Here is a 27,779-nt window from a genome sequence, read left to right as displayed (position 1 = left end):
AAGCTTAGGGGCATAAACTGTAAAGGATCGAGAACCATATGTCTTTGTGCGGGGTTTAGCAGTTATAAGTCTATCACACGCTAGACGAGAAGAGGCAGGTAAGCGAAGAAGGGAGTGAAGATATCGAGGGGAGAGGCCTTTGAAACAACGATAAGTAAACACAGCAATCTTATAGTCAATTCTAAACACAATGGGGAGCCAATGCAGATCAAAGAGAATGGGGTGGATTGAGTCGAACTTCTTGGTACCATGAAGTAGACGAGCAGCAGCTTTTTGGACACGTTGAAGGCGATCCAATGAAACCCTCGATAGGCCAGCAAGACGAGAATTGCAGTAGTCTAGCCTGGAGATGACAAAAGCATGGATCAGTTGAGCAAGGGCTGCTTTAGAGAGGAAATTCTTCAGCTGGGAAATTCTTCTTAGGTGGAAGAAGCCATTCTTGCTGATGAAGCGTATCTGGCCATCCATCGATAGATGGGAGTCAATTGAGACCCCAAGACTTCGAACAGATGACACAGGATTGATTTTCTTATCGCCAACCTCCAGGGAGAAAACAATTGGCTTTGCACCGCCATATTTAGAAAACACTAACAAGACCTCCGCAAAATAAACGAATCCAATAGATATTATTATAACAGAAACGATACATGCCACCAACGCTGAAAGCAATAAAATACTATAGAATTCGGATGCTTTCAAAACATTGAAAGACCAAGTCGTCTTGAGTATACACTCACAAGCTGCTTACTAAATGAAGCCTAATTCTAGGCACCTGGAAATCATACATGTAAAATTTTGGAACGCGAACTAATATAAATGGCAAAGCAATTACAACTAAAAAATCAATAAAAAGGGTGCAATGCAAAAGCCTCAAAATCCAGAAAAGTGAGAAAGAGGAAAGTATGGGCTCCCTTTTTTCATACTTTCCTTTTCTCCCTTTTCTTCCCTCGGGCTGATTCTCTGTGGATTCGGTCGCGAAAACAGTAAACAACAGGGAAATATTTAAATTTAACAGATTTTCTTTTCAATACTTAACAAGTATTCATACTAAATTGTAGCTTGTTCAATTACCTTCCAAATTAAATTATTCCAAGTTGTCTTCTGTTAACTGGAAACGTTTCACGAATATTTTTTCAGGACACCCTCATTTTTTTCGTTCTATCCTCATTTTCAGTGACGAAAAAATTTACCAATCTATTGCCAACAGCAAAGACAGCACTCGACACCTTTTACCTCCGAGTTGCACCTACTCCATTCCTCCGTCATGGTCTAGTAGCGTGAATTGTGAAAAAAATTGGGGTTTTGATTTTACCTCTGAATTGTTGCCAGATGGCGATGTTTGCTTTAGATTCTATTACATGCGGAGTCACCCCGAAAGTGTTTTTGTTTCATTTTTTTTGTGTAGAAGAATCTTGAAGCTGTGCTTGAAGATTAACTATTTTGAAACCGTGCTATCCACCACGTCGTCCACATCCATCTAAGCTGAATAACATTTTACATGTGTAATTTTCTGAATGGTAAATTTATTGATTAAACGAATTGAAATTAGTCATGATATTTCTAATTTTGGATTTCAGGATACATAACGGGAATGGACCATAACGGCACATGGAATTTCAGCCGTCCATTCCAGCACTTGCATCCAGTCTTGCAAGCTGCATCTCATTTACTCTCCTTATGAATTTCGAAACAAGCATCATTTGAAGATAAGCAAGGTGACAATTTTATCCAGTTAACTTTTGAAAATTTATTGTGTGTATTTATTGTATGTTCCATTGATGCAGAAGATTCCTTTAATTTCATATTGGTTATAGGTTGATGTTCCAATAGTTTCTGTAATGCTGCTGCCGTCAACTGCCGTGCTGTACGTTGCTTATAAAAATGTTTGCATCAAGTTTACCTGTGTCTGTGTTGGTGTCGAGTTGCAGCCAGTATTTTGTTATATTTTCATTATACCCATGCAGTTTACCAATGACATGTTAAGAAGGAACCAAAATATGGTGATATTTCCCCCCCTCGTGGGGCTTTGAAGGTTCAACCATATCGGATTGGCTTCAAGAAGGATGTTGAGTCTAGCTGGCTCTTTTTGGTTTTTGCCCGAACCGACACCAGAGTATTCTCGTACGAAGGCCCAGTTTCCCAAAAAAATCGTCCATGCTTTATTTGTACATTCCTATATTTTTTATATTTCTATATCATGTTTTCACGCATCAATAATTGTATTGTGTGATGATACCATCTGGCAACACGGCACCCGTCGGCTCCATATATATGAGAGGACACTCACCCTATGCCTCTCAGTCTCTGTCTGCTCTTCATAGAGCACCGGTTGTATCCAATACACTGATCCGAGCCGCAGTCTACTCTCTATCTCTCGTTCTGACTTCATCACATAATTTTAAAAAATGTTATAATATGATCTTAATTGCAAAACATACGTGAATGTAGTAATCTAATAAACAGCGTCACGTTTAAACTCCTTTTTTTTCGAGCGTCTTAAAAGTTAAAACAGCAATTTGTTATCCAAGAAGACAAAAAGGGATTTTTTGTTTTGTTTTTGAATTCGAGTGTTTTCACTCAAATTTTTTGAGTCTCTTTTGCGTTAGATTAGTTATCGAAAAATTATTTATTTACAAAATTTAACGTGGGTTACATTTTTCTTTGTAAGTACCAAATTTTAACTGAATAAATATTTGGCGGGCAGGAAATTGTTCGATTGAAATTTTAACAAACTGGAAGTTTTGAATACAGCCTAAAATGATTTCCGCTCGTTTGGAAGCAATTTTTTTTAGCCATGTCGACTCGTTTCTTTTTCGATATGAAGTCTCACAACAATCAACTGAGCTTCGAGGCGTAAGATGTTTTCTTCTTTATCTCGTAACTCTGCGCGAAGAATTTAAATTTTTTTCGGGGATATTTTCTAACTCTGTTCGTGTTCATCTATTGACAAAAAATAATTTACGTGGACTCAATTTTTTGTTGAAAACTTCTAAAAAGAAACACGGTAGTACCTGCTCTAAATTTGCCAAGCTTGCAGATAAGGCGACATTAAAATTTAAAATTTCTTCTGCCAATTTGAGCTGATGTTCGTAGACATCAGAGGACTGAGATTTGTTGCTGGTTAGGTTAAATTTCTTCATTTGCAATGCCATTTCCGCTGCCACCTTTTGGATGCGACCTCCCTTTTCAATTGGCCAGCTGTGGAGTTATCATACGGTTCAGATTCCTTTATCCAGGAACGACTATGTTGTTGATCTAATTTCTCTAAGACTGGATCAGTAGGCCCACAGGCAACATCTTAGCCGTGGTCATGTGAGGCATCGATCTAAAATCAAAAGTTATTTATCTATTCGGTTCGAATGCAACCCCCACACCCCCCCCCCCCCCCCCCGACCCCATAAAAAAACTTATATTTTGGAACTGCCACGGTTTGTGTACGATACGGTTGTTCAAAATGTAACAATGGTTCGACGTGGTGTGCAGCAATTTTTGTAATTCGCGATCGCATGCACACTGGATGACCAGCACTGACGTAATCATACGCAGCAGCAAGGCTTTCTTTACCTCTTGGTTGGTTAAAGCCATTTGTTTTGCTGCGAGATAATCGCTGTATGGGAGCATGATATATAAGCTGATTATCCGATATATAGAGTAAAAACTGTAAAAACCTGAAAAAATTGAGAATCTAGTTACATATTTTCCTAATGGACAGTATATGCATGTTTAATGCACTAAGTGAACTGTACATCAATTACTAAAACTCAATGTTTGTGCAACTGCCAGCCATCTCGCTGGCTGGTCACATGTGAAATCTACAAGTACCTTCTTCGACAACCAAACATATGTTGTAAAGCTAGTCAATGAGTTTATGCTACAAAAGACAGTTTTCTTCTAATTTGTAAAGGAAAACTCCTACTTAAGGAGAAAAAATATGTAAAAACTAGACAAATTGATTCCCTACCTGACAAAAAAGTGAAAACTACAAGAACCTTCTTCGACAACCAAACACATGTATTCAAGGAAATCAATGAGTTTATGCTACAAAAAATAGCTTTTTCTCTGATTTTAAAGGGGAAATCCATATTCAATGAGAATAAGTACTTAAACACTAGTCAAACTGATTTCCCATAGCTACCTGACAAAAAAAACATTGAGCTAGACCTACACCTCACAAACCAAGTCGATTCGTAATTTTAAAAAACTTTTTCCTAATTAGGATTTCAATTTCGTGAGCTTGAAACACTTACTTGCTGATGAGTGAATACAATTTACGTTGCAATAGAGTAAAAAGTGTAGTATAAAGTCGTTTAATTGGAATTAAAAAGTCAATCAGTTTTCAAATTCAAAAGGCACGATTGTTTTACGTTACGACTGTAGTGGAGTCAAGATATGAAATAAGGGGGGAAGGGGGTTACCGGGAACAAATTGCAACACGAAATTTTTTTCATGAGCTTTGTTTTTACTATAATTTTATATTTTTTGTAAATTTAACCTTTCTGAGAAATAATTATTTTTACTGTAAAAAAAATAGAAAACAAAATGTAAAAATTTGAAAATGTATTACAATTGTGATAAGAAATAGAAATAAAATTTTTTGACAGCTAATAAATGTTCCCCGTCTTTTTATTAATCAGGGTTCCAATTTTGAATGTTCTAGCTTTAACGATTTTTCTGTAATTAAATATACTGTGAGGGACTATGCCTCAAATTTTATAAAATCACCAAAAAGGTGTTTACAAGGGACCTTATGGCGGATAGTCCCTCCGTAAACTCATTATATCTAGTCATGTAATTGTCCTAAAATTTGGATCTTTTGTGCAAAATTAGTTAATATGTCAATTTTTCTAACTGTAAAAGTTGTTTTTTAAAATATTTAATAGAAAAAAAATTAATTCTATTATTTCTTATCACAATTATAATACATTTTCAAATTTTTACATTTTGTTTTCTATTTTTTTTTACAGTAAAAATAATTATTTCTCAGAAGGGTTTTTACAAAAAAATATAAAATTATAGTAAAAACAAAGCTCATGAAAAAAATTTCGTGTTGCAATTTGTTTCCGGTCAAAAATATATCTTGACTCCACTACTGGTGTTGTGAGATCACACGATTTGGTATTGAGAGAGCATATTGTAGTTCATTTTTTACTACTAGATGTCACTGTGGATTTAGCCACAGGGCTATTTTTCCGAGACATTGAGCCAGCAGACGGAGCAGGATGTCGTTAAATGCTCACTCAAACATTTTGATGAACATTAAAAAGGTAATTCTTGTTTTGATCTTTTAAGATTACTTTTTGGTGAATCTACAGTTAATTCAACCCATTTCCACTCGACCAAATCATTTGTTCTGATGACATGGTTGGCTTGAATGCTGTCGTGCGAAATTTTCCTCCATTGCTACGCGTACCGGCTGCACGTCTCATCCTATTTTGAAATATTTGACAGAAGAGGTAATAATGTTTTTTTCCTTTCCAACTAGTTTCAACTAGTTCCAACTAGTTTTCCAGCTCCATCAGCGGGCTGAAAGAACCGCTCCGCCCACTGCTACGCACGTCAAATCCATTCATCTGGACCCCAGACCACGAGACAGCATTCCAGGACGTCAAAAAGGCGCTCATCAGTCCCCCAGTCCTCACGCAGTTCGACCCGAAGCTGGAAACTATGCTGCAGACGGACGCGTCCATCAAACACGGATTGGGCTACGCCCTGCTGCAACGGCACGGCACCATCTGGAAGCTCGTCGAATGCAATTCCCGTTGGTGCACCGACCCGGAGACACGCTACGCTATTATCGAGCTTGAATTGGCGGCCGTTGAATGGGCTGTGCGCAAATGTCGTTTGTTTTTATTAGGCCTCCCGAACTTCACGCTTTTAGTCGACCACCAACCGCTCGTCTCGATCTTGGACCGGCAGACCTTGGACATGGTGGAAAACCCCAAACTACAACGACTGAAAGAACGTCTCTCTCCATTTGTCTTCTCCACGGTCTGGAGGAAAGGTAAAGATCACTCTATTCCCGACGCTTTATCCCGCTCTCCCGTCGGCCAGCCCTCGGAAGAAGACGACGCCGTCAACGCGGACATCTCATCGCACGCGCGTCACTGCGTCGTACGTCGCATTCAGTCGATGAGCAACGAGGAGGCTCCGGAATCTACACCGTACCTGCGCGACCCACTACTCGACAATCTGCGATCGATAGCCGCGACGGACACGGCCTACGACGAGTTGATCCAGGCCATCTCAAACGGCTTTCCGTCCGAGCGCCGCCACACGTCCGCCAACGTCCGCCAATTCTGGGCCATCCGCTTGGATCTCTCCGTCGACGACGGATTGGTGCTATACAACGGTCGGATCGTGGTGCCCCAAGCAGCGCGACGCGAGATCCTCCAGAAGCTCCATTCATCCCACCAAGGCATCACCAGGACAAAACGACGCGCGCGGCAGGCGCTTTACTGGCCCGGAATGTCCAACGACATAGTCCTCCTCGTCGAAGGATGTCAATCTTGCCAGCAGGTCCGCCCAAGCCTACCCAAGGAACCCATGTTAGTGGAACCACCGCCGCATCGCATCTTCGAAGACGTCTCGGCTGATCTTTTCCAGCACGGGAACCTGCACGTGCTGGTCTATATCGACCGCTTGTCCGGCTGGCCGGCGGTTCACCGGTGGCATCGAGATCCGACGGCCAAAGACGTCATAGCAGCCATCGCCGAGAACTTCGTCGACTTAGGCGTGCCCATCCGATTCCGCTCGGACGGTGGACCCCAGTTTGCAGCAGGATCTTTCCAGCAATTTCTCCATCGTTGGGGCGTAGCGCCGGCTCCATCGTCTCCGCACTATCCCCAGGGCAACGGCCACGCCGAAGCGGCCGTCAAAATAATGGAGTCTTTGGTGCTCAAACTCGCTCCTACTGGCGACTTTTCCACCGAAGCATTTTCCCAAGGCCTCCTAGAGCTGCGCAACACCCCCGGAGAAACGGGATCTTCCCCGGCCGAAATTGTCTTTGGCCACAACTTGCGCTCAATCGTACCAGCCCATCATTCCTCCTACGCGCCCCGCTGGAAAGCCGCCACGATGGAGCGCGATCGCATCGCCGCCGCTTCCGCCAAAGCAAAACTCTACTATGACGTCCACGCCCATCCTCTGGCACCGCTCAAAATCGGAACGGAAGTCCGCATCCAAGATGAGAAGACCAAGTTATGGGAGAAGGTCGGCGTCATCGTGGCCATCGGGAAATTCCGCTCTTACCGCGTCAAATTTGCAAGCGGGAGTGTCCTTTGGCGAAACCGGCGCTTCCTACGTCCCATCCGAGCCGCTGTTGCCCCAGATCCTGAAGGAAGTCCGAAAACGCCACCTGGCGACGCGGATGCCGACGGAACCGCTCCACATCCAGCAACTGATCGCCCGTCATCCGATTCCCCCCCGCGACGTAGCCATCGCGAACGCCGAGCCCCCAATCGCCTCGATCTTTAACAATCATATCCACTTTATGTCATGTTCACTTTATGCTTCCCCCGCACTAATTTCTCCTCTCCCCCTGTCATTTATCGCTGTCTTCATGCAACCCATCGCCTTCATTCTTAATTCAGATCGTTTGCTTTGTCTCTTTTTCGTCTGTCGTTTGTTCGCTTCCCCATTCTGTGAAAGCTTGTGGGGGGATGTTGTGACTCGTCTGGCCGCTAGAGCGCCCCCATGTTGAGCCGAGGGCTAAAAGCTAGGCCTCAGTCTCGTGTCGACCGAGTTGAACGAAGGTCGTCGTTTCCCTGAGTGAAATACAAAGATTCATCACGTTCGAGCCGTTTACTTGTCCGCTCGATCTTAACAACTAGAAGGCTATAGATTTAGTTATTGATGACCAGATAGTAGATCCCTTTCCTCTAACGTGTTTTCGAATTTTGAGTAAAAACTGTGGTTTTCCGTTTGCCATCCTTTGGTTTGAATTTTCAATGGGTTTAATAGACTTTGATTGAAATTCTAGATCCCTTTGTAAAATTTCTGATATTATGATATACTTCATAGTTTAACTTTATTCCTGTCTTTGTGTGGTTTTTCACGAGAGATATCTGTTAATCTAAGGTAATACAAAAATTTGTCGAATAGGTTTTACACCCAGGTGAGGGCTGAGCTTCTGCAGTGCTGTCTGACCCTGACGTGCTCATGGTTTCGCTGCAGCCAGCTGGTGAATGGTGAGGTGAGCTGCTTCCATTCAGTCTGTGGTGCTGGTGTTATCCTGAAATGTGTCGATTGTTGCAGACTTATTATCATGTGGCCTGAAACTGCTGTACTTTTTCCCTGCCATCTCTTGTTGCATGTCTGGCAATACGTTTCATGTTTTCATCACCTTAAGAAATACTTCAGAACAGTGAAAGTAATTATGGTGATCAACTTTTAACCCTAAGGTTACACATTTAGTTATTTGATGACTTTGTTTCTGATAGTAATTGTGTTTTTATTTTTCCATCAACAGCCTGGTGAAGTAAGGCTACACTTTTACTGTATATATGATGACTGGCTCTTTGCTATATATCTGTTGACTTTTCAGTTCAGAGAAGTCATGTCATTTCAAGAAAAAGGACAATAAGGACTATACAGCCACCAAGGTTCCTTGTTTGCTAACCAGTTGGCTACTACCCTTGAATCTCCCTTTTCACTTCCTTAAACGGTCGCTCTTGATTTGAGGTATTTCTTTCTGTGGGGTCAATTTCAAGTATTATTAATAACAGTTTTAATTATTCTTTTAGATCATGATTGATTGGAACCGAAACCATTCTGTCTCGACACCGAAACTATTTGGAACGGAAATTGGAGTGCTAGTAATACTACAGCCATGAAGTAAGAAGGGCATCACCACTAAAACAGTCAACAAAGCTCTTAGTTTGTTAACCTGTTGACTTCTACCCTATTAAGTCTACATTCTTCCGCTCTTATTTTGAGGTTTTGCCTACCGTCGTTACAATCTAACATGACATTTTTATATATCTGAAGTCATTTCCATTCTTGTTTCAGGTAAATCTTGCGCCTCTTATCCATAGGCTGAATCCATTGGTGGAAACTGAATAGAGATCATTGACGACTGACTGGCGTGTTGTCATCAGCAATACGTACTGCTGACATGGTGCCATCCTTCCGTTGCCCCGAGCGGTGGTGCCTGCTCCAGCTACGCGGCCAGCAGAATTCGACTTCGACTACTCAACCGACGGCCTAGTGGGTCAACTCCCCCTTCACTGACTCCTCCTTCCCTTGTTCTCAAGTCTCAACACAGAACGGAGTCTCTTGAGGACGACGAGTTCATGATTTTGATGAGGATTTGTGAGTATCAAGTATTATTCTTTTGTCTTTTTTTTTTGTTATTGTCGTTTCAGTTAGATTCAGTGTCGATGAGCTAGAAAAGGGACGTTTTTGTTTATATCATGTCTTTGTTTTACGCAAGATGTCCTCAGATTGCTTTTCAGCTTTCAGAAGCACCAGCATCAGTTACTTTTATTTCACACATTTCTAAAGTCATTTATTGGAGTTACTGTGAGAAAATTTTACGGGGACCATGAATATCTGGGTTGAAATGAAGACTTCCAATAGTTGAGTAGCTATTGCTTACCACTATGGGTCCATTTCCCTGTACTTTGTATTGAACTAGCAAGTGAGCTTTTGTGTACATTTCTTAAGGTGTCAGTCCATGTTCAAGCTAATTTAATTGCGCTGCTCAAGTTTCGTGTATTTTAAGTATTGATCTGCACTTGTGTTCTATCTTGTGTACGACGATTTCGAGTGTATACTATTAACTGCTAAATTATTCTTTTATATCATAGACATCAAGCACATTGATAACAAACATTTCTAAATAAGGTGATGTATGTTTTACTTTTTTCAAATTTACAGGTTCTAAATTTACAGGTTTCTAAATCTGTATGAACGACTAACTTCACGAGAAGTAATGTCTTTTCAAGAAAGTCAACAAGGTCCCTTTTGTTTGCTATCCCAAAGGCTGCTACCCTTGAATCATTTTCTTCACTTCCTTAAACAGGCCCTCTTGATTTGAGGTACTGCTTTCTGTCTCTACAATTATGATTGAATATTATTATCATTCAAATATTCATTCTTCTTACAGGTGCTATTATATAGGTCCATGCTACTTGTCATGAACTTCAGTACTTCACCCACTGGTGAAAATCAACGAGAGAATGCAACACCAACTGCCAAGCATGCAAACATCGACTTTCATATACCAACGATCAAATAAGTTAGTACAATTTTAATAGCAGTTCCCTTTTTCCTCGCCAATTAGCTACAATTTTAATAGCAGTTCCCTTTCTCCTCGCCAATTAGCAATCAGCTCAGCTTGTTGACAGATCACAATTCGACAACAAGGAAAGAAAGGCACTTTTTAAAAAGAGTTGAATCCGCACGTTATTGAATCAAATTTCGCTAGTATCAAGAACTTATAGTAATTCGCCGTTTCAAATTGTTTGATTATCTAACCTACCTCCTAAAAATGTCGGTACAGTAACATGTTCAGTGATTTTACTTTCGTTATGATTTTGTGAACAACTTTTAATTATTTTTTTTGTATATTATTATATAGAAAGATTACATATATATCAACCTTATGATGATTGACCTTATGATGAGGCAAGAAGAACATGGTCTAGAAGAACAATCTTGTTTTTCCAATTTTTAAATATCTGTTATGCATCCTACTGTGAAGATTGGCATCATGGAAACTTCATAGGTATATTGTATATCTAAATATAACAAGATAATGTTACTTGAATATGCTTAAATTTGACTAGATATTACTGAGGAAGAATCCCGCTTCATAAAAAAGTTCTTCTGCCCCGTAATGCATTGATTTTGTGTTTCTCCATATTGCAATTTTATTTTTTATTAATTTTTTAGAAATGTTGACAAATGGGATTCCAGTTTAACAATCAATTACAAACAAAAGAAATTAGAATAGGCAGGAAAGGAAGAGGCAGCAAAGAAAGGAAAAAAAAAAAAGACAGGCAAAGAAGGAATCTACTCCACAATATCCCCATTGTGGTGAATGTATCGCTTGTTATAGAGTAGATAACTAACAAGTGTGACGCCTGCGAACGAAAATCTCGTCATCAATGCAAATATCGAGTCTGTCTCACCTTCGCCCCAAAGGTATTACTCAATTGGAATTTCTTTTACACTTAAAATGACAAAATATGCATCAAATATTTACGGCAGAAGAAAGTCAATATAAAATCTGAAGAAGATGATCCTGTGATTAACCCTGTCCTGAACGAAGCAAACTATTCCGACGATGACGTCCGGGAGCCAAGTCTTCGGAAAGAGAAACCTCCTGTTCAGCCCCTAAACCATCTCGACATTCAACCAATAGAAAGGTGTTTTATTTTTATACTTCACTTCCAATTTCATTCCCTTTAACTACAATTTCTGTTTCAGGAAAAAACAAAGGGAAGATGCCGTTCCTCTGCGGCTACTGGGGAACATTGCCGCAGAAAGAGAATTACTTCGTCGACAGATTCTGGAGGTGAAAGCGAAGTTGAAAAATCTCTGGCCCGGAATAAACAAAAGGTATGTGGCTGAATACGATTTTATTGATGTGAGAATTTTTGGTTATTATCAACCTGATTTCAGATTATCCACTGTTATGGTCCCCAACGCTTCCCGACCTGGAAGTAAATATTGCAGTGACCAATGTGGTTTAAAATTTTGAACTACTCGTAATTATCAGGTTAGTTATTTTAATAGTTTTGTAAATAAAAAAACCGTGGGAAAATGTTGTTTTCGTACAGATTTTGCCTCAACGCATTCAAGAGTGGGGCTTAACACCTTGTATAGCCGAAGAGAAGAACAAGAAAGAGTTGGAACAAATTCGTAAACAGCAAACCGATGCCCGCGAAGCTTTGGAAGAACTAGATCTCAAACAAAAGGTTGAGTTTTATCATAGTGTTAAGTTTACTTGCATGTATCTAAAAAATTATGTTGATACCAATGCAGAAATTGGACGTAATAACAGCAAAGGCGAAAAAATTTACAGTAGACATAAACTCTGACGATGAAGCAGATGAAGGTGGAGACGGCGAAACGGAATCGGCTACTTTCAGTGCCTTACTTTCGGTATCGGTGTTACACGTAAGTCGATGATCATTGGATAGTTGGGGTCAAAAATCATATTTCTTTTAAATTATATTTGTATAGAAACCATATCATCGCCGACTTTGACGAGCTGCTGGGCGAGGAGCGATTCCGTTCTGTCGACAAGATCAAGACGGTCGGCTCGACTTACATGGCCGCCGTCGGGCTGATGCCGGACATGCGGATCGGCCAAGTGGAGACGGACGCCAACGTGACGGCCTCCTTCTACCTTGCCACCCTGGTGGAATTCGTGTTCGCCATGAAGGAGAAGCTGCTCTGCATCAACGAGAACTCGTACAACAATTTCACGCTCAGGGTGGGCATGAACATTGGGCCGGTCGTGGCCGGCGTCATTGGCGCCCGCAAGCCGCAGTACGACATTTGGGGCAACACGGTCAACGTGGCTAGTCGCATGGATTCCACCGGATTACCCAACCACACTCAGGTAATTTTAAATTTGCCGCCCTAAATAAAAATGAAATTGTCAAATCATTCCGGAATGAAAATTCACCACTCGACAGGTGACGGAGGAAGTGTATCAAGTGCTGAGGCACCAGCCGTACGAGTTCCAGTGCCGTGGGCGGGTCAAAGTCAAGGGCAAAGGCGAGATGACGACCTACTTCCTGACGGACCGCAAGCAGCCGGCCACCGTCCGGGTGGACGACATCGCCATGATGATGATGAAGCAGCCCAGTCACCACAACAACTCGAATCTCATGGCCTCCATGTACGGCGGAGTCATTACGCCGCTGGCCCTGGTCCACCAGCAGATCCGCCAGCAGAATCACCAGCAGCAAATGGTTGGCGGGCCGCTGGTCCAGCTCAGACCGGTCGGCCGGAGCAACAGCGGCGGAAGCGGCAGCCGGGACAGGCGCAGTCCCATGCACGACGCCCTCCACCCGAGATTCCATCCGCTCTCGGAAGAGATGATGGCCCCGCCGCTGATTCCGCCACCTCCGCCCACTTCCGCCTACCACCAAGTTCCTCGTTTCACCAAGAATCCTTACCTGCAGCAGTTGCAACAACAACAGCCGCCGGTCATCATTCCCAACAGCATCCAGCCCAATCCGCCGGTGCCTCGGCACAGCAGCACTCCGCCGCGCAGCAACGGCCGCGTCCACCACCACCAGCAGCAACAACAACAACAGCAGCAGCAGATGCAACATCAGCCAACGCCGCCGTTGTTGCAGCAGCAACAACAACTGCAGAATCTCAGCCCCATCCGGAGTTGTTCGGAAACGGAAAGCGGATCGCCTCTGGGCATGGGTCTCTCGGTCAGGACGGTGACGGCTGGTCCGATCCAGCTGCAGAAATCGCCCAGCGCCCCACCGCTCAAGAGGCAGCACCAGCACGGAAGCGGCGGCGGCGGTGGTGGTCAAAATTCCGGAATTCCGGGCCGACCGGCTTTCGAATTTCCGGCGCCTCCACCACCTCCTCCGCACGGCACTTCGTCTGCGGGCAGCAGTGGGCGAGCCATGGGCCGCAACTTCCGCCACCGGTCGGACGAGAGTCTGTCCGGAATCGGTTCGTCGATGAGGGGCGAGGCCTATTCGACGCGAATCCACTCGTCGGCGGATGACGTCAGCTCGGCCAACCGGAGCGAGCGAAGTGAGAGCGAGACGGAGGACAGCTCGTCGGACGAGAGTTACACCAAGACGGAAGCGGAAGTCGACCCGGACAGTCCCGGAACGTCACCCAATTTCCGTATTCCGTCGCTCCTGCCGCTCAGCCTGGACATCGAAAAGGCCTGGTCTCGCATGAACGCCGAATTCACGGCCAACGGGCACCGGCCCGAAGTGGTGGCCCAATCGACGCCCTCTAGGATGCCGACGGCCGGCATGGCTTCCGCCGCATCGACGACGGAAGCGATCGAACTCAAAGGTAAAATGATTTTGCACAACTTTGATTGATTCCGGATTCATTTGAAAAACAAATAATTATTTTGGGAATGTCGGATGGCAGATTTGCATTTGCTGAAAGTGCCGACGCCCAAATTGACGACGGCCGGAAGCAGCAGCCGCTCGATGAAGTCGGGGACCACTGCCGCCGATTCCGACATCATGGCCGAGTCTTGCGTGGCGGAATCTTGCGCCAGTTTCGAGTTTGTCGACGACGACGATGAGCCGGAAGGCCGGGTGGATGACGACGACGACGACGAGGAAGAAGGAGAGGAAGGAGAGACGACGGAACAGGAGCAACAGCAGCGCTCGCAACCTCCTTCGCCGCCCAAGTTGCTGGTCATCAGCTCGGACGGAACCAAGTCAAGTTCGGCCGTCTGCAGTCCCAGCAGCACGTCGGAGATTGGCAGCGTTTTCGGGCTCCGCTTCGATCCGCAGGAGAACAAGATGACCCTGCAGCTGACGGCCACGGCCGGCGAAACGGTTCGATCGCCTCAGGGCGGCTCGGAACTGACGGAATCGTCCAAACTGACGCCCAGCCGGTTCCCGCTGGATCTGGGCAGCCCGACGCGGTCGGATGGCGGCGGCGGCGGCCTCTTCCCTAGTCTCAAAAGCCAGGCCAAGAAAAGTGAATACGAGAACGCGACGGACGACGAGCGGAAGCGCGAAGAAGTGGCCGAGGCCGTGGACGTCAGGCGGGAGCAGGAGCAAGTGCGCCAGATCCTGGCCAGCGCGGCGGCCCTTCAGGCGGAGACGAGCCAGTCGGAGTGGAGCGAAGACGACGACGACGATCTGTCGGACGACGACAGCAACGAAGACGGCCAGGACCAGGATTGCCCGCAGGGACCTCTGCTGGGCTCCAACAACCAACACCCGTCGCTGGGCAACGGCAGGAAACTCTGCCACAACCGGCGGCGCAAATTCCATTTCGGCCTGGCCAGCGACGTGGAGTCGACGGGCTACACGACGGACGACGCCGGCATGGAGAACCTCTCGGTGTTCAACGACGCCGGACTCACCGACGCCGAAGGGGCCCTGAGTGACATCAATTCACTATTGAACGACGGAATTCCCGTCGGCGATTTCGACATGGCCGACGACACGAGTCTCAGTTCCCGCGCTTCCTCCCGCTTCTTCGATTCCGAACCCATCCTCAATTTGGAGACGTACACCAACAATCCATCCGCTTCCGGAATCGGCTCAAGTAAAATTTTTGACTGAACTTGTTTGTTTCTTTTTGAATTATTTCGTCCTGTTGGATTTTAAAAATTTAAATTCGTTTTTCATTTTCAATTCAATGTCGCAGATAAGATGACGAGCAGCATGTTGTACGATTCCGAGTACGACAACTACGGTCCGAGTTCCTTGGCGTCGGATGACCTGTACGACGACGCGTCGTTGGACGTCGCGGCCAGCAAGCAGCTGATTGGCGGAGAAGACAAAATCCGCCGCGTTTCACAGCACATAACCCGCAGCTTTGGGCAGCCCAGTCAGCGCAATCTCAGCACTAGCAGCGACAGCGAAGACGCCTGAAGGACGTCAAAAATAGAAGAAGAAGAAGAAGAAATTGGAATTCATTCTAACCTTCAACATACCTTCCGGCATCCGCGCTCTCCCACTCAAAACTGCTAATGAATGATCATCATCATTTATTCATTAATTTCACCTTGGATATTTTCTAATGGCTCGTTTTCTTTTTTCTCTCTTCTCTTTGATTGTGTTGAATGTTTCAAAATGATTGAAAGCAAAGAAATTCTCTTCGCAGCTTTACGAAGTTTGTAATGCCACACACAGACTTGCCCTACCTGGGCATTTATTATTATAGCACGTCCGTTTTTTTGGTTTTTCTCTTTGGAATTTACTGTGATTCAGTTGACCCAAGCCTCTTTACTAAGAATCTTTAAACTAGAACTGTTTTCTGTCTTGATTATTAATTGAATTCAAACTGCTGGTCTTTTTGCATAAAATATCTTTCTTTTTTCTATCTCTCTCGAATCGCCGCTCTGCATGGCTCTTCCTATTTTTTGGCATTTGCTCTCCCGCTCATCATATCTCTCGCTCGTTCGTCATTGGCTTTTTTTTTTTGTTTCTTTGACAGTTTTTTTTTTGTGTTTGGTCTCGCCGATATTATCAACGTGTTTTTGTTTTCGTGTGCGTGTTTCGATTGATTATTTTTCGTTCAGTGGACAGAAAATGGTGTGCCTTTATCTCTTCAATTCAATTGTGAATGTCGTCGGTTACTACGCTGATGAGCGGTCAATTTTCAATGTTTTTCGATTGCTGTTATACGATTCCCTTTTCGTTCTTGTTTTACCTAAACAATGTCATTGTGTACTTAACTAGGTATAATATTATATTGCCGGGGGAAACGTCTGACGTAGTAGGGTGTAAAATAATAAATCGAAAAGGGCAGTCGGCTACTTTTAAAGGAGCGAGCAACTCTGAATGTGGAAGAAACGCTTCCGGTCGTCAGAAAAAGAAAAACAGTTAAAATAACTTACTCAATGTTTAATATGGCTCTACTTAACTTACACACCTTTTTTATAAATGAGAAGACACACACACTCAAGCCCATGTCATGTATATAAAGCAATAAGACAATGTTTTCACCATAGTTAATTGTTCCTTCAATAAACGACGATCTGCTGGATCTTAATCTTTTTCAATAATTATTCATTCCAGCTCCACAAACAGTTTAACAGAAATATTATACCCGACATAATGAATTAAACTTTGACCATTTATTGAGTTACAATTCCATGTTGTGCAGGTGTAGAGGGGAACTACATGAAACATTAGCAAATAAATGAATCCATTAGATATTTTTATAACAGAAACAAACACATGCCATAAAGTCATGAACGCTGAAACAAAAGCAATCTAATACTTAATAATTCGGATGCTCTCAAAACATTGAAAGCACAAGTCATCTTGAGTATACAAAACACACTCACAAGTCACAAGCCGCTTTTACTAAATGAAGCCCAGTTACCTCTAGGCACCTGGAAATCATTCATGCATGTAAAATTTGGAAACGCGAACCAATAAAAGGCAAAGCAATTACAAGTAAATAAATCAATAAAAAGGGTGCAATGCAAAAGCCACAAACTCCAAAGACATTTCGGTAAAGCAAATAGCAAAATAAACTAGCAGACGACTAAACAAACTGCTACGCCATCTTGTGGTAAAATGAGAAAAGTTAGCTAATCGAATATTTAAAATAATAAATGAAAAATGAACTAAAAGATGTAGAAAAAAAATAATCTGATATTAAATTTTTGGCAAAAAAAATTTTGTACATGGGAAAATAATCGGAAATTCCTTGTTTGAATTTTTTCTATTATTATCATTTTTGTAACACATTTCAAAACATTCTTATGGTTTTATGTTTTTATTGCTTTCTCTAACTTTTTCTTATAACATTTATCAATAGCATTCCCAGAATTCCTTTGAGATGAACAGCGCCATCTTATCGGATGTTGATGACAATATTATTTACTTTTGTATCGATACTAAGGAACCCTCAGCGGGGGGTGGGAGAGCGACTGTACTTCGCACGCGAAAGGTTACGAGTTCAAATCTCGGGACGGGTGAAGTGAAAAGTGAGCGAAATTATAGGGCCAACATTTATTACCAAAACCTGCACGACATAAATATAATGAAATGTGTCCGATTAATTGGACGGATCAAACGGGGTTCAAGGGGGCACCCGCGAAAGAAGTCGCATGCCTGATCTACTGTATAGAGATGTTGCGATGTGATGATATTACGTCGTAGAGTTCCTAGATCGGCCCAAAGGGGACGCTGCCTTACGGAAGTGTTGGATGAAATGTCATTGACATTGACAACAAATACGTAAGGGGAGTTGTTGACATGCGTTGACAACTCGTATGTAATCTCTATATCAGTCCTAATACCCTTCCCTTGAAGAGGGTAAATTCCATGTGGATATCAGTGAAAGTGAAAGTGCGGAAGTAAAAGTGTGAGTGCATTGCCAGTGCACCTGGGCAGTGCACTCTTTTTATTAATTAAGAGGATGCGGATGCTTTCTTTTTTTAAATATTTTGGACCAGTTCTGTGTTTCCGAAATTTTCTTTGTTTGCCCCACGGGACATAAAAATAATTAAATTAATGTAAACGACGGTTCTATTAGTTAGAAAAAAAGTTAAAATAGTTTACTCAGTGTATATGGTCATTTTAAAACGAAAAGACACACAATCATTCATCGTAGTTCGTAGTTGTTCAATAAACGACGATCATAATTTTTTTAATTACTCAATAGTCAATTCAGGCAAAAAACAATTCAATACCCCTCCCTGATAAAGCAATCAATCAATCTATAGAAAAAACGATCACAAAAAGAAGACAACAAATCAAGAATAAAAAAACTGGAACGAAAATATGACAACACGGTACCATTGCAGACGACTGCATAGCTTATATGTTATAAAGATGTCAAAACTGTCAATATCATTTTATTCGTACACAAAGCAAACGTGTTGATTTGATTGCTAAACCACAACAAGAATTTTAAATAACATGTAAACTAGTATTACTTTTGTTGGACATTTTGTTTTTAATATGAACGAACTCGCGTTACAAGTCAAAGCTAGTATTTGACAGAGCTCAATTTTCATGGCACCTACAAAATGAAGGGTAAAAGGATGGCTGATAATGGGTTAAACCGCTGAACTAAAATTAATTTGAGAATTATTTGTTTTTTTTTAATTCAAGGTTTTGGTCTCGAGTACTTAATTGCAAGTACAACAGACTTTTTTTCGCGAAAACAAATTACTCAGTTGTGACTAAGATAGAGAAGTTAATCATACAATTGCTGAGCACTCTGCGACCAATTATTTGATACACAGGATGAAATTACTGGTGGCGCTTGGCATTTCCTTCTATTAGACGATGTATCAGACCAAGATTTTATTTGACTCTGTTATACTTATTATTAACCAACCAAAGGATATGAATCTTTGGACCAAGGACCAAGGAAATGATTCTTTGTTTTGACATTTGATTAATGATCAGCTGTTGTTGTTGGTATGATATTTTTTAATCATCAATCCGTTGACTACCACGCGTCTTCCTTCCCATGTTACTATGTTAGCTCCTTTGCGCGGGCTGTTTGTTCCCTCGTTTTATAATCATTTATGTAATCTGCCTAATTTTTATATTTTTATAGAGAAAGCAAGTTGTCAGCCACTGTCATCATCTCTTGACTGATTCCGTCTTCTGGATAGCCTAGCCCTACAGATCAGTGTTACCATACATGCAAGTTTCATCTGTGTCACATCATTGAATTATTAGAATCGCAATATTATTCTGATTTTACCCTTTTAGGTTACTACTTTTGAGAATACGGCTTGTGTATTGAAAGTTCGTCGGTACCTTTACATTAACGTGGATCAACTATTGGCTATAACATACAACACCATGAATACTCCAGAGACAGGCACACCTGTCAACTTACTGGTGACTTTTGGGTAGTGCATTTAGGTATGTAGAAATTTTAGTTTTTACTTTTGTAGATTTATTTTGATTTTTTTTTAAATGGAACAAAAATCGGTAGTTGACCAAAGCAACCATGAAATTGAACAATGAACATGCTATGTCTGGGGCCGAAGAGGACATCTGGCGGTTATTATCTTCAGTTGTTGGGCGCATGCTAGCCGTTTAGCCCCTAGCTTGCTTCTTTCTTATCATTTGTTTGTCTAGTCGTGACGTGAAGAAAGAAAATCTGAAAATGACGCCATTGATTGGGGCATAGTAGCGCATATTACATTATTACATTTTTAGCCATTAAATGTAATTGGTAATGCTAGTTTGGATCTCTTAAATTTAATTAATCTTTGACGTCTCTGTCTGAATTTACAGGCAATCTGGCATATAATTTCACTTAGCCAAATGTGATGACGTGGGTCGAAACTGCTGTCCATTTTGTCGAAATGTCGGCCATTGTTAGCTGTACGTCTCATCTCGTGCAGAAACACTTCAGAGCTAGTAAAGTAATTTTGTTGATCAGTCTCCCTGCAATAATGCAATAGGTTTTACTTTTATTAGTTGATTTTCAGGTCAGAAATGGAGATCTCCCTTTGCTCAACTGTTGCAGAAATTTAAAACACGACAAAGTCTGAGCTTTATTGATGCTGCCGGCTGTAGTATCATTGATGTGGTTTTGTTGCAGCCAGTTGGTGAAAGGTGTGATCGAGTCATGGTTGAGTTGCAGCTTCTGCATGCAGTTTATCGAGCTGGTGCTATCCCAAGTGTAACTGCAGGAAAACTTCTTGAATTGGTAATTTGATTGATATTATTGGTTATAACTTGAGAAATCTTGTGTTTTATTTTTGTTTTTTTATTTTGTATTTTGTATTCAACTGATAGTTGATCGCTACAGATTTAGTTAATGACTAGAGAGTAGACCCCTTTGCTTCTCTGTTGCAATTATGAGTTAAGACCATTATGGAAATGTGGATTACATTTGTTATTTTCAAGTTGGAAAACTTGACAACTACAAATTCCTTTGTAAGATTTATCAAGGTAATTTTGAGAGATTGTATAGTTTAGCTTCATACTTCTGTCGTTTTGTTATGCCACATGAGATTCTGTTCCTTGTTAGTAACTTGTTTTTGTTTTTCAATAGTGAGGTGAAGTCTGTGCTTCTTTGTTGCAGTCTAATGTGCGCATGGATTCGTTGCAGTCATCCAGTGAAAGGTGTGAATTAATTGAGCTGTTGCATGCAGTCTTTGGTGCTGATGTTGTCCTGGAGTGTGGGAGAGTCCCATGCTTCAAGTCTTCTGGGATCAGCCATATCTGAGTTGACGCTGAATCATGCTGCATTGTGGTTGCCGAAATGTTGGACATCTGGTAGAACTGCAAGAAGACTCATTGAAATGGTAATTTGATAAAAATAATAATTTCTAACTTGGAAAGTATCATGCTTGGACTACTATAATTGCTTACATTGTTTAATTTTAACATTTGGGGATTTCATCATGTCAACAGCTCTTTCCTTTGATCATATGTAAATTGAGTTATGGATTGTTTAAGGGGAATTGGTTAACAAGATAGGCAGATACTGTAGAAGAATGTTTTTGTTTTGCTGCAGAGCACTACAAATTTCAAATGAATTTGTTTTGAAATCTTAAATGAGTAATCTATGTAAATTTTTGTTTAAACAATAGTTTATATCAGATAGTGTCGCCATAGAATATTTGGGTGATCTCCATTTGAAGTGATTTTTTTTTATTTTATACAAAATTTTCATTGATCAAACATTAATTTCATTTTGGTCATAGGTTTATGTTTACGTAGCAGTGATGTTGCTGTCCAATATGGCTTGTTGTTGCAGCCTATACTGGTGAAAGATTTTTTGCATCGAGTTATGCTGTTGCAGTTTCTTGGTGCCGGACTGCTGGTGTTGTGCATAAAAGTTACATCCAGTTTAATTCTTATTTGTGTCTATGCAGTTAACCGTTTATATGTTGAAAAGGAACAGAAAAGTTCCTTGGTGTTGAATCGCTGGTGTTGTGCTACATAAGTTACATCCAGTATTTTGTTTGATTGCTATTTGCGTCTATGAAGTTAACCGTTTATATGTTGAGAATGAAAAAAAATAGTAATACGGGGAATTTTTACGTTGAACAAATAATAAACATGCCTTCGCGATTGGGAAATCAGCGAGGAGGAGATTGGGGGGGGGGGGCAATTGATTTTCATTAACTAGAAGAAGTCGTGGTTTGTTTTAATAAGGTAGAAAAAAAATCCTTCGTCTATCACATCTATATAACCACATCTATTCCTCAAACCCCATAACTTCCACCAACATCTATTCCTAAAACCCCCATTTCCCCACAAAAATATGTAAATGTTATTGTTGAATAAATAAACCAACTCTATAATATGTAAAAACTCATTTTTATTCTAGAACACTTGCAAAATAAACAATTCATTAAACAGAGCGTCCGGTTCGAAACAATTTTTTTTGTGCGAGGCTTTTTAGCAAAGTAATCCGCCACCCAATTTAACAAAAAGTGATATTTTGTTTTCACGGAAATTGCGTCAGACGGTTAAAAATTTTTAGTTCAACAATCTCATGTAGAAATTTGCATCTAGTCTACTGGTGCAAATTGCGATTCTTTAAGCTTGATTATTTAGGAGATGTGTTAAAAAAATTGTGAGTAGCCAATAAATTGAATTAATTCGCTTTTTCAGAATATTTTGAAGATAGATCACAAGAAAATCTAAAAACAACAAAGTGATCTTAATTCTTAAACCGAAATATTCAGAAAAAGTGGATTAGTTCAATTGTTTAGCTACCCACAATTGCTCTTTCAACACATCACTTAAATTAATCAAGCTTAAAGAATCACAATTTGCACCAGTAGACTAGATGCAAATTTCTACATGAGATTGTTGAATTAGAAATTTTGTAACTGTCTGACGAAATTTCAGTAGAAAACAAACTATCACTTTTTGTCAAATTGGGTGGCGGATTGCTTGCTAAAACTCGCACATGCAGTGTCGGCGTAGATCCAGGGAGGTTACCTGGAAATGGAAGAAGAGAGAAGAGTGCGAGGCAATTTTACTGGGGAGCGATTAGTCATAATAGGCTTCCGGGTTAGACTCATGACCCTCTAAAAGTTTTCGTCGGATCATGCGCCTTCCAAGTCCCCGTTCAACCAGAGCCCTCCCCTCCTCCTGGTTTCACAGCGGGTGAGTGACCACCGGCGGGCGTTGGTTAGTGGTTAGTTAGGGAAACGGGGCCACAGAAAAGAAGGGAGCCCAGAAATGCACTTGTAATTTAATCTAACTACACAATTTATCAGTCTTGGATTACAGCATTCTCTCGTCGGTTTTCAGTTTCACCAATGGAGTCCATGATCATTAGCGAAGGATTACCCTGTAAGCAGAATGAACATTTAATTGGATGACAATAATTTTCAATAAGATTGTAGCGACAAAAAGCAATACCTCAAATCAAGAGGGACTGTGTAAGGAGCTAATAGGGAGATTCAAGGGTAGCAGCCATTGGGTTAGCAAACAAGGGAGTAAGGGACCTCATTGACTTTCTTGAAAGAACATTACTTTTCATATTTAGGAACCTGAAGGTTAGAACCTGTAAATGAAAAAAAAAAAAAAAAACATTTTTAAAATAAGTAAAAGAATAATTAAACAGTTTGAAGTATAATACTCATGCAATATTTTTCTCGCCAAAATCATCATCTCGTCCAAGGAAACGCCATCACACATCGCAAACAGCCAAAAATCTAAGGGTAAAACTCCGTGCTGTGTTGAGAGCAGGGTAGTAGAAGCCGGTTGGGTAGTCGAATGATGCTGGCCACCTAAATGATGTTCATGTAGGCCGCATCTTCTCGGTCATTACCTAAATGGCTAAATCAAGAAACAAAATGTAAACAAAATTTAAATTCAGTGACACATGACAATGAAGTTACACAGGTTGACAGGTAACACCAATCAGCTTTCCTAAGCAATCCAGAAGATGGAATGAGTCAAGTTCGATGACAAAGCGAATGATCCGCGTTGAACGTGCGGTCATTGCCTTATTTTGGAGGGATAACCAGATGCCCCACATTTGGTCTTATAGGCAACATCTAAATAAGAATAAACCAAACAATCGTTAAAATTGATATTAGTATGACAACTTCTCTAAATTCAATGTAAACACAACTTACAATGATGATAGCATGATCACAATATTTATCCTCTTTTTTGTTGTTGAAAAATAGGGAGATTCATGGGTAGCAGCCAACGGGTTAGCAAACAAGGAATCTTGTTGACTGTAGGCCTAAGTCCTTTTCTTGGAAGGACATAACTTCTCATATATATTCAGTCATGCCAATTTAGAAACCTGTAAATAAAACAAAAATTCATATTAGACTGAAATTAATAAAGTTCAGTAACATGACAAGTGAACTTTTATACAAATGAAACCGCAAATCAGTTATCCAAGATTCTCTATAAGATGGAATGAGAGATTGTTCCATGCTGGGGTCGGTGATCTAGCAAGTCCAATACACACAGCAGATAATTAAGATTAATCCTAATAAAACATGAGAAGAATATATGTTTAGCATGAAATAAAGCTAGTGTTGATTTTTACCTGTATCATTTTGATGACACATTCAGTAGAATACAATGAGTTTGAACAAAATAGTTGATGGTAGGTTGCATGACTTTCACGTTTACTCTGACTGTGAGTTTGATGAAAAACATTAAGGTTATCCAACATATACACGGAATAGAACACATCACCGACAAGTTATTACAGACGAAATCACTCGAGTTTACCTATGAATCATTGGTAATTTTCGAAGCTAGCTTATATGGAAGCCCAAAACCGCCACTTTTTCAATATAATAATGATTTTCAAAATATCAATATATAAAACAGAAAAGAATATATAAAAAACAAATTCAATATAAAACTGAAAAAAGTATTACATAAAAACCAAAAAGAGTGTAATATAAAAAACAAAAAGTTGATATATTAAGCAAAAAAAAGTCAATATAAAACCCCAAAAAAGTTCAGTATATAATCCAAAAAAAGTTCAATATAAAAACGGCAGCCACCTAGCGGTCAAAATAATTACTTCATGCCACATCTCCACCCCCTTTATAGCCAGTTTGAATCCAGTAGTATACAAACGGGGATTTAATCACATAATTAAAAAACGAGCAAGCGCTTAAATAACGTTTCTTAATGCGCGTCGCTCTAAATTATTATTTTTTTAAATGTAATGCGAAATAAAACGACTGCGGCTGACTGCGGCGACTGGTCAGACGAGTAACGCGAGCCCGTCCGATTTTTTAAAGCGCTTATCGCTGGTCCGTTTGCTATTTTAGCGCTGTCGCCCGTTCGCTGTTTTCGGCGGCTTATTATAAGCGAAAAATAAGCCATTCCAATGTTTTGCGCTAAGCGCGCGTTGCGCTAGCAATTGGTTTGCGATAAACTTGCGCGCGATGCGCTAAATATATATTTAGCGCAATTTATTTCATTGTATTATTTACGAAACGCCCAAGCGCTTCGTTAATTAAAATAATAAATGCGACAGAGAAAACAATTGCGGCGACTGGACAAGTTGCGCACACCCGTCGATAATTTTAGCGCTTGTCTCGAGTCCGTTTATAACTTACGAAACACGCAAGCGTTAAAATAAATGTTTAACGCTTCTTGCGCGATATGCGCTCTATTAGAGCGAATTATTTAATCATATATTTAAAAAAGCGCAAGCGCTTAAATAACGCTACTTAATGCGAATCGCTCTAAATTAACTTTTTGTATTTAATCCAAAGGAAAACGACTGCGCTGACTGGTTAGACGAGTAATGCGAGCCCTTTCGCTATTTCCGCTAGTCCTTTCGCTGTTTTCGGCGGATCATTATACACGTGAAAAATAATTCATTCAAATGTTTCACGCTAGATCTAGCGCTATCGAAGCGATCGTGGGACTAGCTATGTGTTTGCGATAAACTTGCGCGTGATGCACTATATTTAGCACAATTTATTTTATTGCATTATTTAGGAAACCCGCAAGCGTTTCGTTATTTTTAATAAAAAGTTACGAAAGGGAAAACGATTACGGCAAATGGACGAGACGGGACGAGAAGCGCGCGCCCGTACATCATATTAGCGCTTGTATTAGCTTTGTTGAAATAACTAGCAAAAAGAAATATTTAGCGCGAAAAATAATGAAGTCAATATATTTTGCGCTAGATCTGCGCTAAATATTTATTTCAGCAAATTATATGAGCGCTTCTTAATTTATGTAATGAACTTAATCCGGCTATTTAGCGCATTGAGCGCAAGTTAATCTTAAGTTTATCATAAGCGAGTTTACGATTTCGCAGCGCTAAAACTTTGACATTTTTTGCGCAGCGAAACAGCCTTAAACAGCGGACGGACGACGATAAGCGCTATAGGACAAGCAAAATTACTCGTGATAAGCGCTGAAATAATGGAGCCAGTCGCGCAATGGTTCTTTTCCTGAACCATTTAGTTAAATTAACGAAGCGCTTACGCGTTCCATAAAATGCTACGATGGAATGAATTGCGCTAAATAATTTAGCGCATCGCGCGCAAGTAAATCGCAAATACATCACTAGCGCCATGCGCGTTTATTTAGCGCTAGATGTAGAGTGAAAATGTGTTTTAATTATTTTTCGCATAATGAGCCGCTGAAAACAGCGGACGGGCAACAGCGCTAACCCAGCTTGAAGGACCAGCGATAAGCGCTCAAATTATTTAAGCGCAAGCCTATACGCCTAGCGCCGTTTTTTTATTAAAGATTAAATAAAATGCTCAAAATTTAGCATGTCGCGCGCAAGATGCGTATTATTTACAAAACGCGCATAACCCGTGCGCAGCGAGTCGCCTTATTAAACAGCGGACGGGCGACGATAAGCGCTACGACAAGCAAACTGACTCATGATAAGCGCTGAAATAATGGACGGGCACGTGCTACTCGTCCAGTCGCGCAATGGTTTTCTTTTCCGAATCCATTTACTTTAATTAACCAAGCGCTTGCGCGTTTCGTAAAAAAATGAGATGCAATGAATTGCGCTGAATATATATTTAGCGCATCGCGTGTTAGTTTATCGCAAACAAATCGCTAGCGAACGCGCGCTTAGATATAGCGCTAGATCTAGCGCAAAACATTTGAATGGATTTTTTTTCGCTTATAATGAGCCGTCGAAAACAGCGGACTGGCGACAGCGCTAAAATAGCGGACGGACCAGCGATAACCGCTGGAAAAAACAGACGGGCTCGCGTTACTCCTCTGACCAGTCTCCGCAGTCAGCCGCAGTCGTTTTCCTTCGCATTAAATTTAAAAAATAATAATTTAAAGCGATGCGCATTAAGTAGCGTTATTTAAGCGCTTACTTGTTTTTTAATTATGTGATTAAATAAAATGCTCAAATATGCGCTTATTTATCGCGCAAGAATCCCCGTTTGTACTACTGGATTCAAACTGGCTATAAAGGGGGTGGAGATGTGGCATGAAGTAATTATTTTGACCGCTAGGTGGCTGCCGTTTTTATATTAAACTTTTTGGGATTATATATTGAACTTTTTTGGGTTTTATATTGACTTTTTTTGCATTTTATATCAACTTTTTGTTTTTTATATTACACTCTTTTTGGTTTTTATATAATACTTTTTTCAGTTTTTATATTCTTTTCTGTTTTATATATTGATATTTTGAAAAAAAATTTATATTGAAAAAGTGGCGGTTTTGGGCTTCCATAAGCTTAACCACTAGCATAGACAAAGACCACTGGTTGATGCTGTCCATAAGAAAATTAACATGGCCAACTGTCGCCAGAATTCTTGCTACCCTTCCTCCGATTTTCCCGATTCTGTTATGCTTGTCCTGCCCTCTAGTGTACGTTTTGTTCTCTACACTCTGCTTACATCTATTCCATTGCAATCATTCAATTGATTTCTCTGCTTTTGCAATTGGCAAACGTCAAAATTTAATACAAAATGACTTTTAAGTAAAACTTTGTATGAAAAAATTACCTAGAACTTTTAAACGCCAGCAAAGAATTTTACCAAGACAGAAGGAAAACAACTTTCGTCTGCAACACCCTTTGTAGCCACGGTGCAGTACAGCAGTTTATCCGCTAGGGGCAGGACAAGCAAAACAGAAACTCGGGGTCAGTAGGGATAGGGCTAAAAGGATAGGACATGCGAAACCAGTCTTCTTTATCTATGCCACTAGTTCACGTCC

General features: G+C 41.0%; 2 protein-coding genes and 2 long non-coding RNA genes across 37 annotated transcripts; 2 read left to right on the top strand and 2 right to left on the bottom strand.

The window, feature by feature from the left end:
* The first annotated feature begins 1,908 nt into the window (after positions 1 to 1,908).
* Positions 1,909 to 21,932, top strand: LOC124317474. 14 transcript variants are annotated; one of them, XM_046782769.1, is made up of 7 exons: positions 1,909 to 1,921; positions 8,908 to 8,912; positions 19,819 to 19,835; positions 19,905 to 20,030; positions 20,102 to 20,322; positions 20,771 to 20,923; positions 21,326 to 21,932. In XM_046782769.1, the coding sequence occupies exons 4-7, from the start codon at positions 19,940 to 19,942 to the stop codon at positions 21,389 to 21,391; spliced, it is 531 nt and encodes a 176-aa protein (XP_046638725.1). In that variant the 5' UTR covers positions 1,909 to 1,921; positions 8,908 to 8,912; positions 19,819 to 19,835; positions 19,905 to 19,939; the 3' UTR covers positions 21,392 to 21,932. The 14 variants fall into 14 exon arrangements, 2 of the variants coding, with proteins under 2 accessions (XP_046638725.1, XP_046638724.1); XM_046782768.1 differs by having other exon boundaries at positions 1,910 to 1,921; positions 19,819 to 19,842; XR_006912111.1 differs by lacking the exons at positions 1,909 to 1,921; positions 8,908 to 8,912 and adding an exon at positions 20,523 to 20,567 and having other exon boundaries at positions 19,815 to 19,842; positions 20,091 to 20,322; positions 20,671 to 20,923.
* Positions 5,135 to 16,676, top strand: LOC124314274. Of its 19 annotated transcripts, none has more exons than XM_046779480.1 (21): positions 5,135 to 5,264; positions 5,449 to 5,453; positions 8,101 to 8,191; positions 8,254 to 8,399; positions 8,468 to 8,679; positions 8,742 to 8,934; positions 9,007 to 9,309; positions 9,877 to 10,037; positions 10,106 to 10,237; positions 10,347 to 10,495; positions 10,580 to 10,726; positions 10,894 to 11,145; positions 11,212 to 11,369; positions 11,431 to 11,562; positions 11,626 to 11,722; positions 11,784 to 11,921; positions 11,989 to 12,123; positions 12,190 to 12,571; positions 12,648 to 14,007; positions 14,089 to 15,228; positions 15,331 to 16,676. In XM_046779480.1, exons 17-21 carry the CDS (start codon positions 12,047 to 12,049, stop codon positions 15,555 to 15,557), a joined length of 3,186 nt encoding a protein of 1,061 aa, XP_046635436.1. In that variant the 5' UTR covers positions 5,135 to 5,264; positions 5,449 to 5,453; positions 8,101 to 8,191; positions 8,254 to 8,399; positions 8,468 to 8,679; positions 8,742 to 8,934; positions 9,007 to 9,309; positions 9,877 to 10,037; positions 10,106 to 10,237; positions 10,347 to 10,495; positions 10,580 to 10,726; positions 10,894 to 11,145; positions 11,212 to 11,369; positions 11,431 to 11,562; positions 11,626 to 11,722; positions 11,784 to 11,921; positions 11,989 to 12,046; the 3' UTR covers positions 15,558 to 16,676. The 19 variants fall into 19 exon arrangements, with proteins under 19 accessions (XP_046635436.1, XP_046635439.1, XP_046635433.1 ...); XM_046779483.1 differs by having other exon boundaries at positions 8,101 to 8,368; positions 8,468 to 8,476; positions 8,543 to 8,679; XM_046779477.1 differs by having other exon boundaries at positions 8,101 to 8,399; positions 8,468 to 8,476; positions 8,543 to 8,679.
* Positions 21,933 to 22,809: 877 nt separating the features above from the next.
* LOC124318804 lies at positions 22,810 to 24,372 on the bottom strand. Of its 3 annotated transcripts, none has more exons than XR_006912491.1 (8): positions 24,339 to 24,372; positions 24,151 to 24,241; positions 23,973 to 24,090; positions 23,723 to 23,898; positions 23,483 to 23,641; positions 23,221 to 23,420; positions 23,001 to 23,145; positions 22,810 to 22,929 (listed from the first exon to the last, which is right to left on the bottom strand). It is a non-coding gene; the product is annotated as an uncharacterized LOC124318804 (long non-coding RNA). The 3 variants fall into 3 exon arrangements; XR_006912497.1 differs by having other exon boundaries at positions 23,973 to 24,049; XR_006912503.1 differs by having other exon boundaries at positions 24,151 to 24,237.
* A 2,936-nt stretch (positions 24,373 to 27,308) lies between these two features.
* On the bottom strand, positions 27,309 to 27,760 carry LOC124320162. The gene is made up of 2 exons (XR_006913796.1): positions 27,569 to 27,760; positions 27,309 to 27,493 (listed from the first exon to the last, which is right to left on the bottom strand). It is a non-coding gene; the product is annotated as an uncharacterized LOC124320162 (long non-coding RNA).
* Between the last annotated feature and the right edge of the window lie 19 nt (positions 27,761 to 27,779).

This window comes from Daphnia pulicaria, chromosome 1 (genome assembly GCF_021234035.1).
Source record: "Daphnia pulicaria isolate SC F1-1A chromosome 1, SC_F0-13Bv2, whole genome shotgun sequence".
In the NCBI taxonomy this organism is placed as follows: Eukaryota; Metazoa; Arthropoda; class Branchiopoda; order Diplostraca; family Daphniidae; genus Daphnia; species Daphnia pulicaria.
This window is presented reverse-complemented; position numbering and strand designations above follow the sequence as displayed.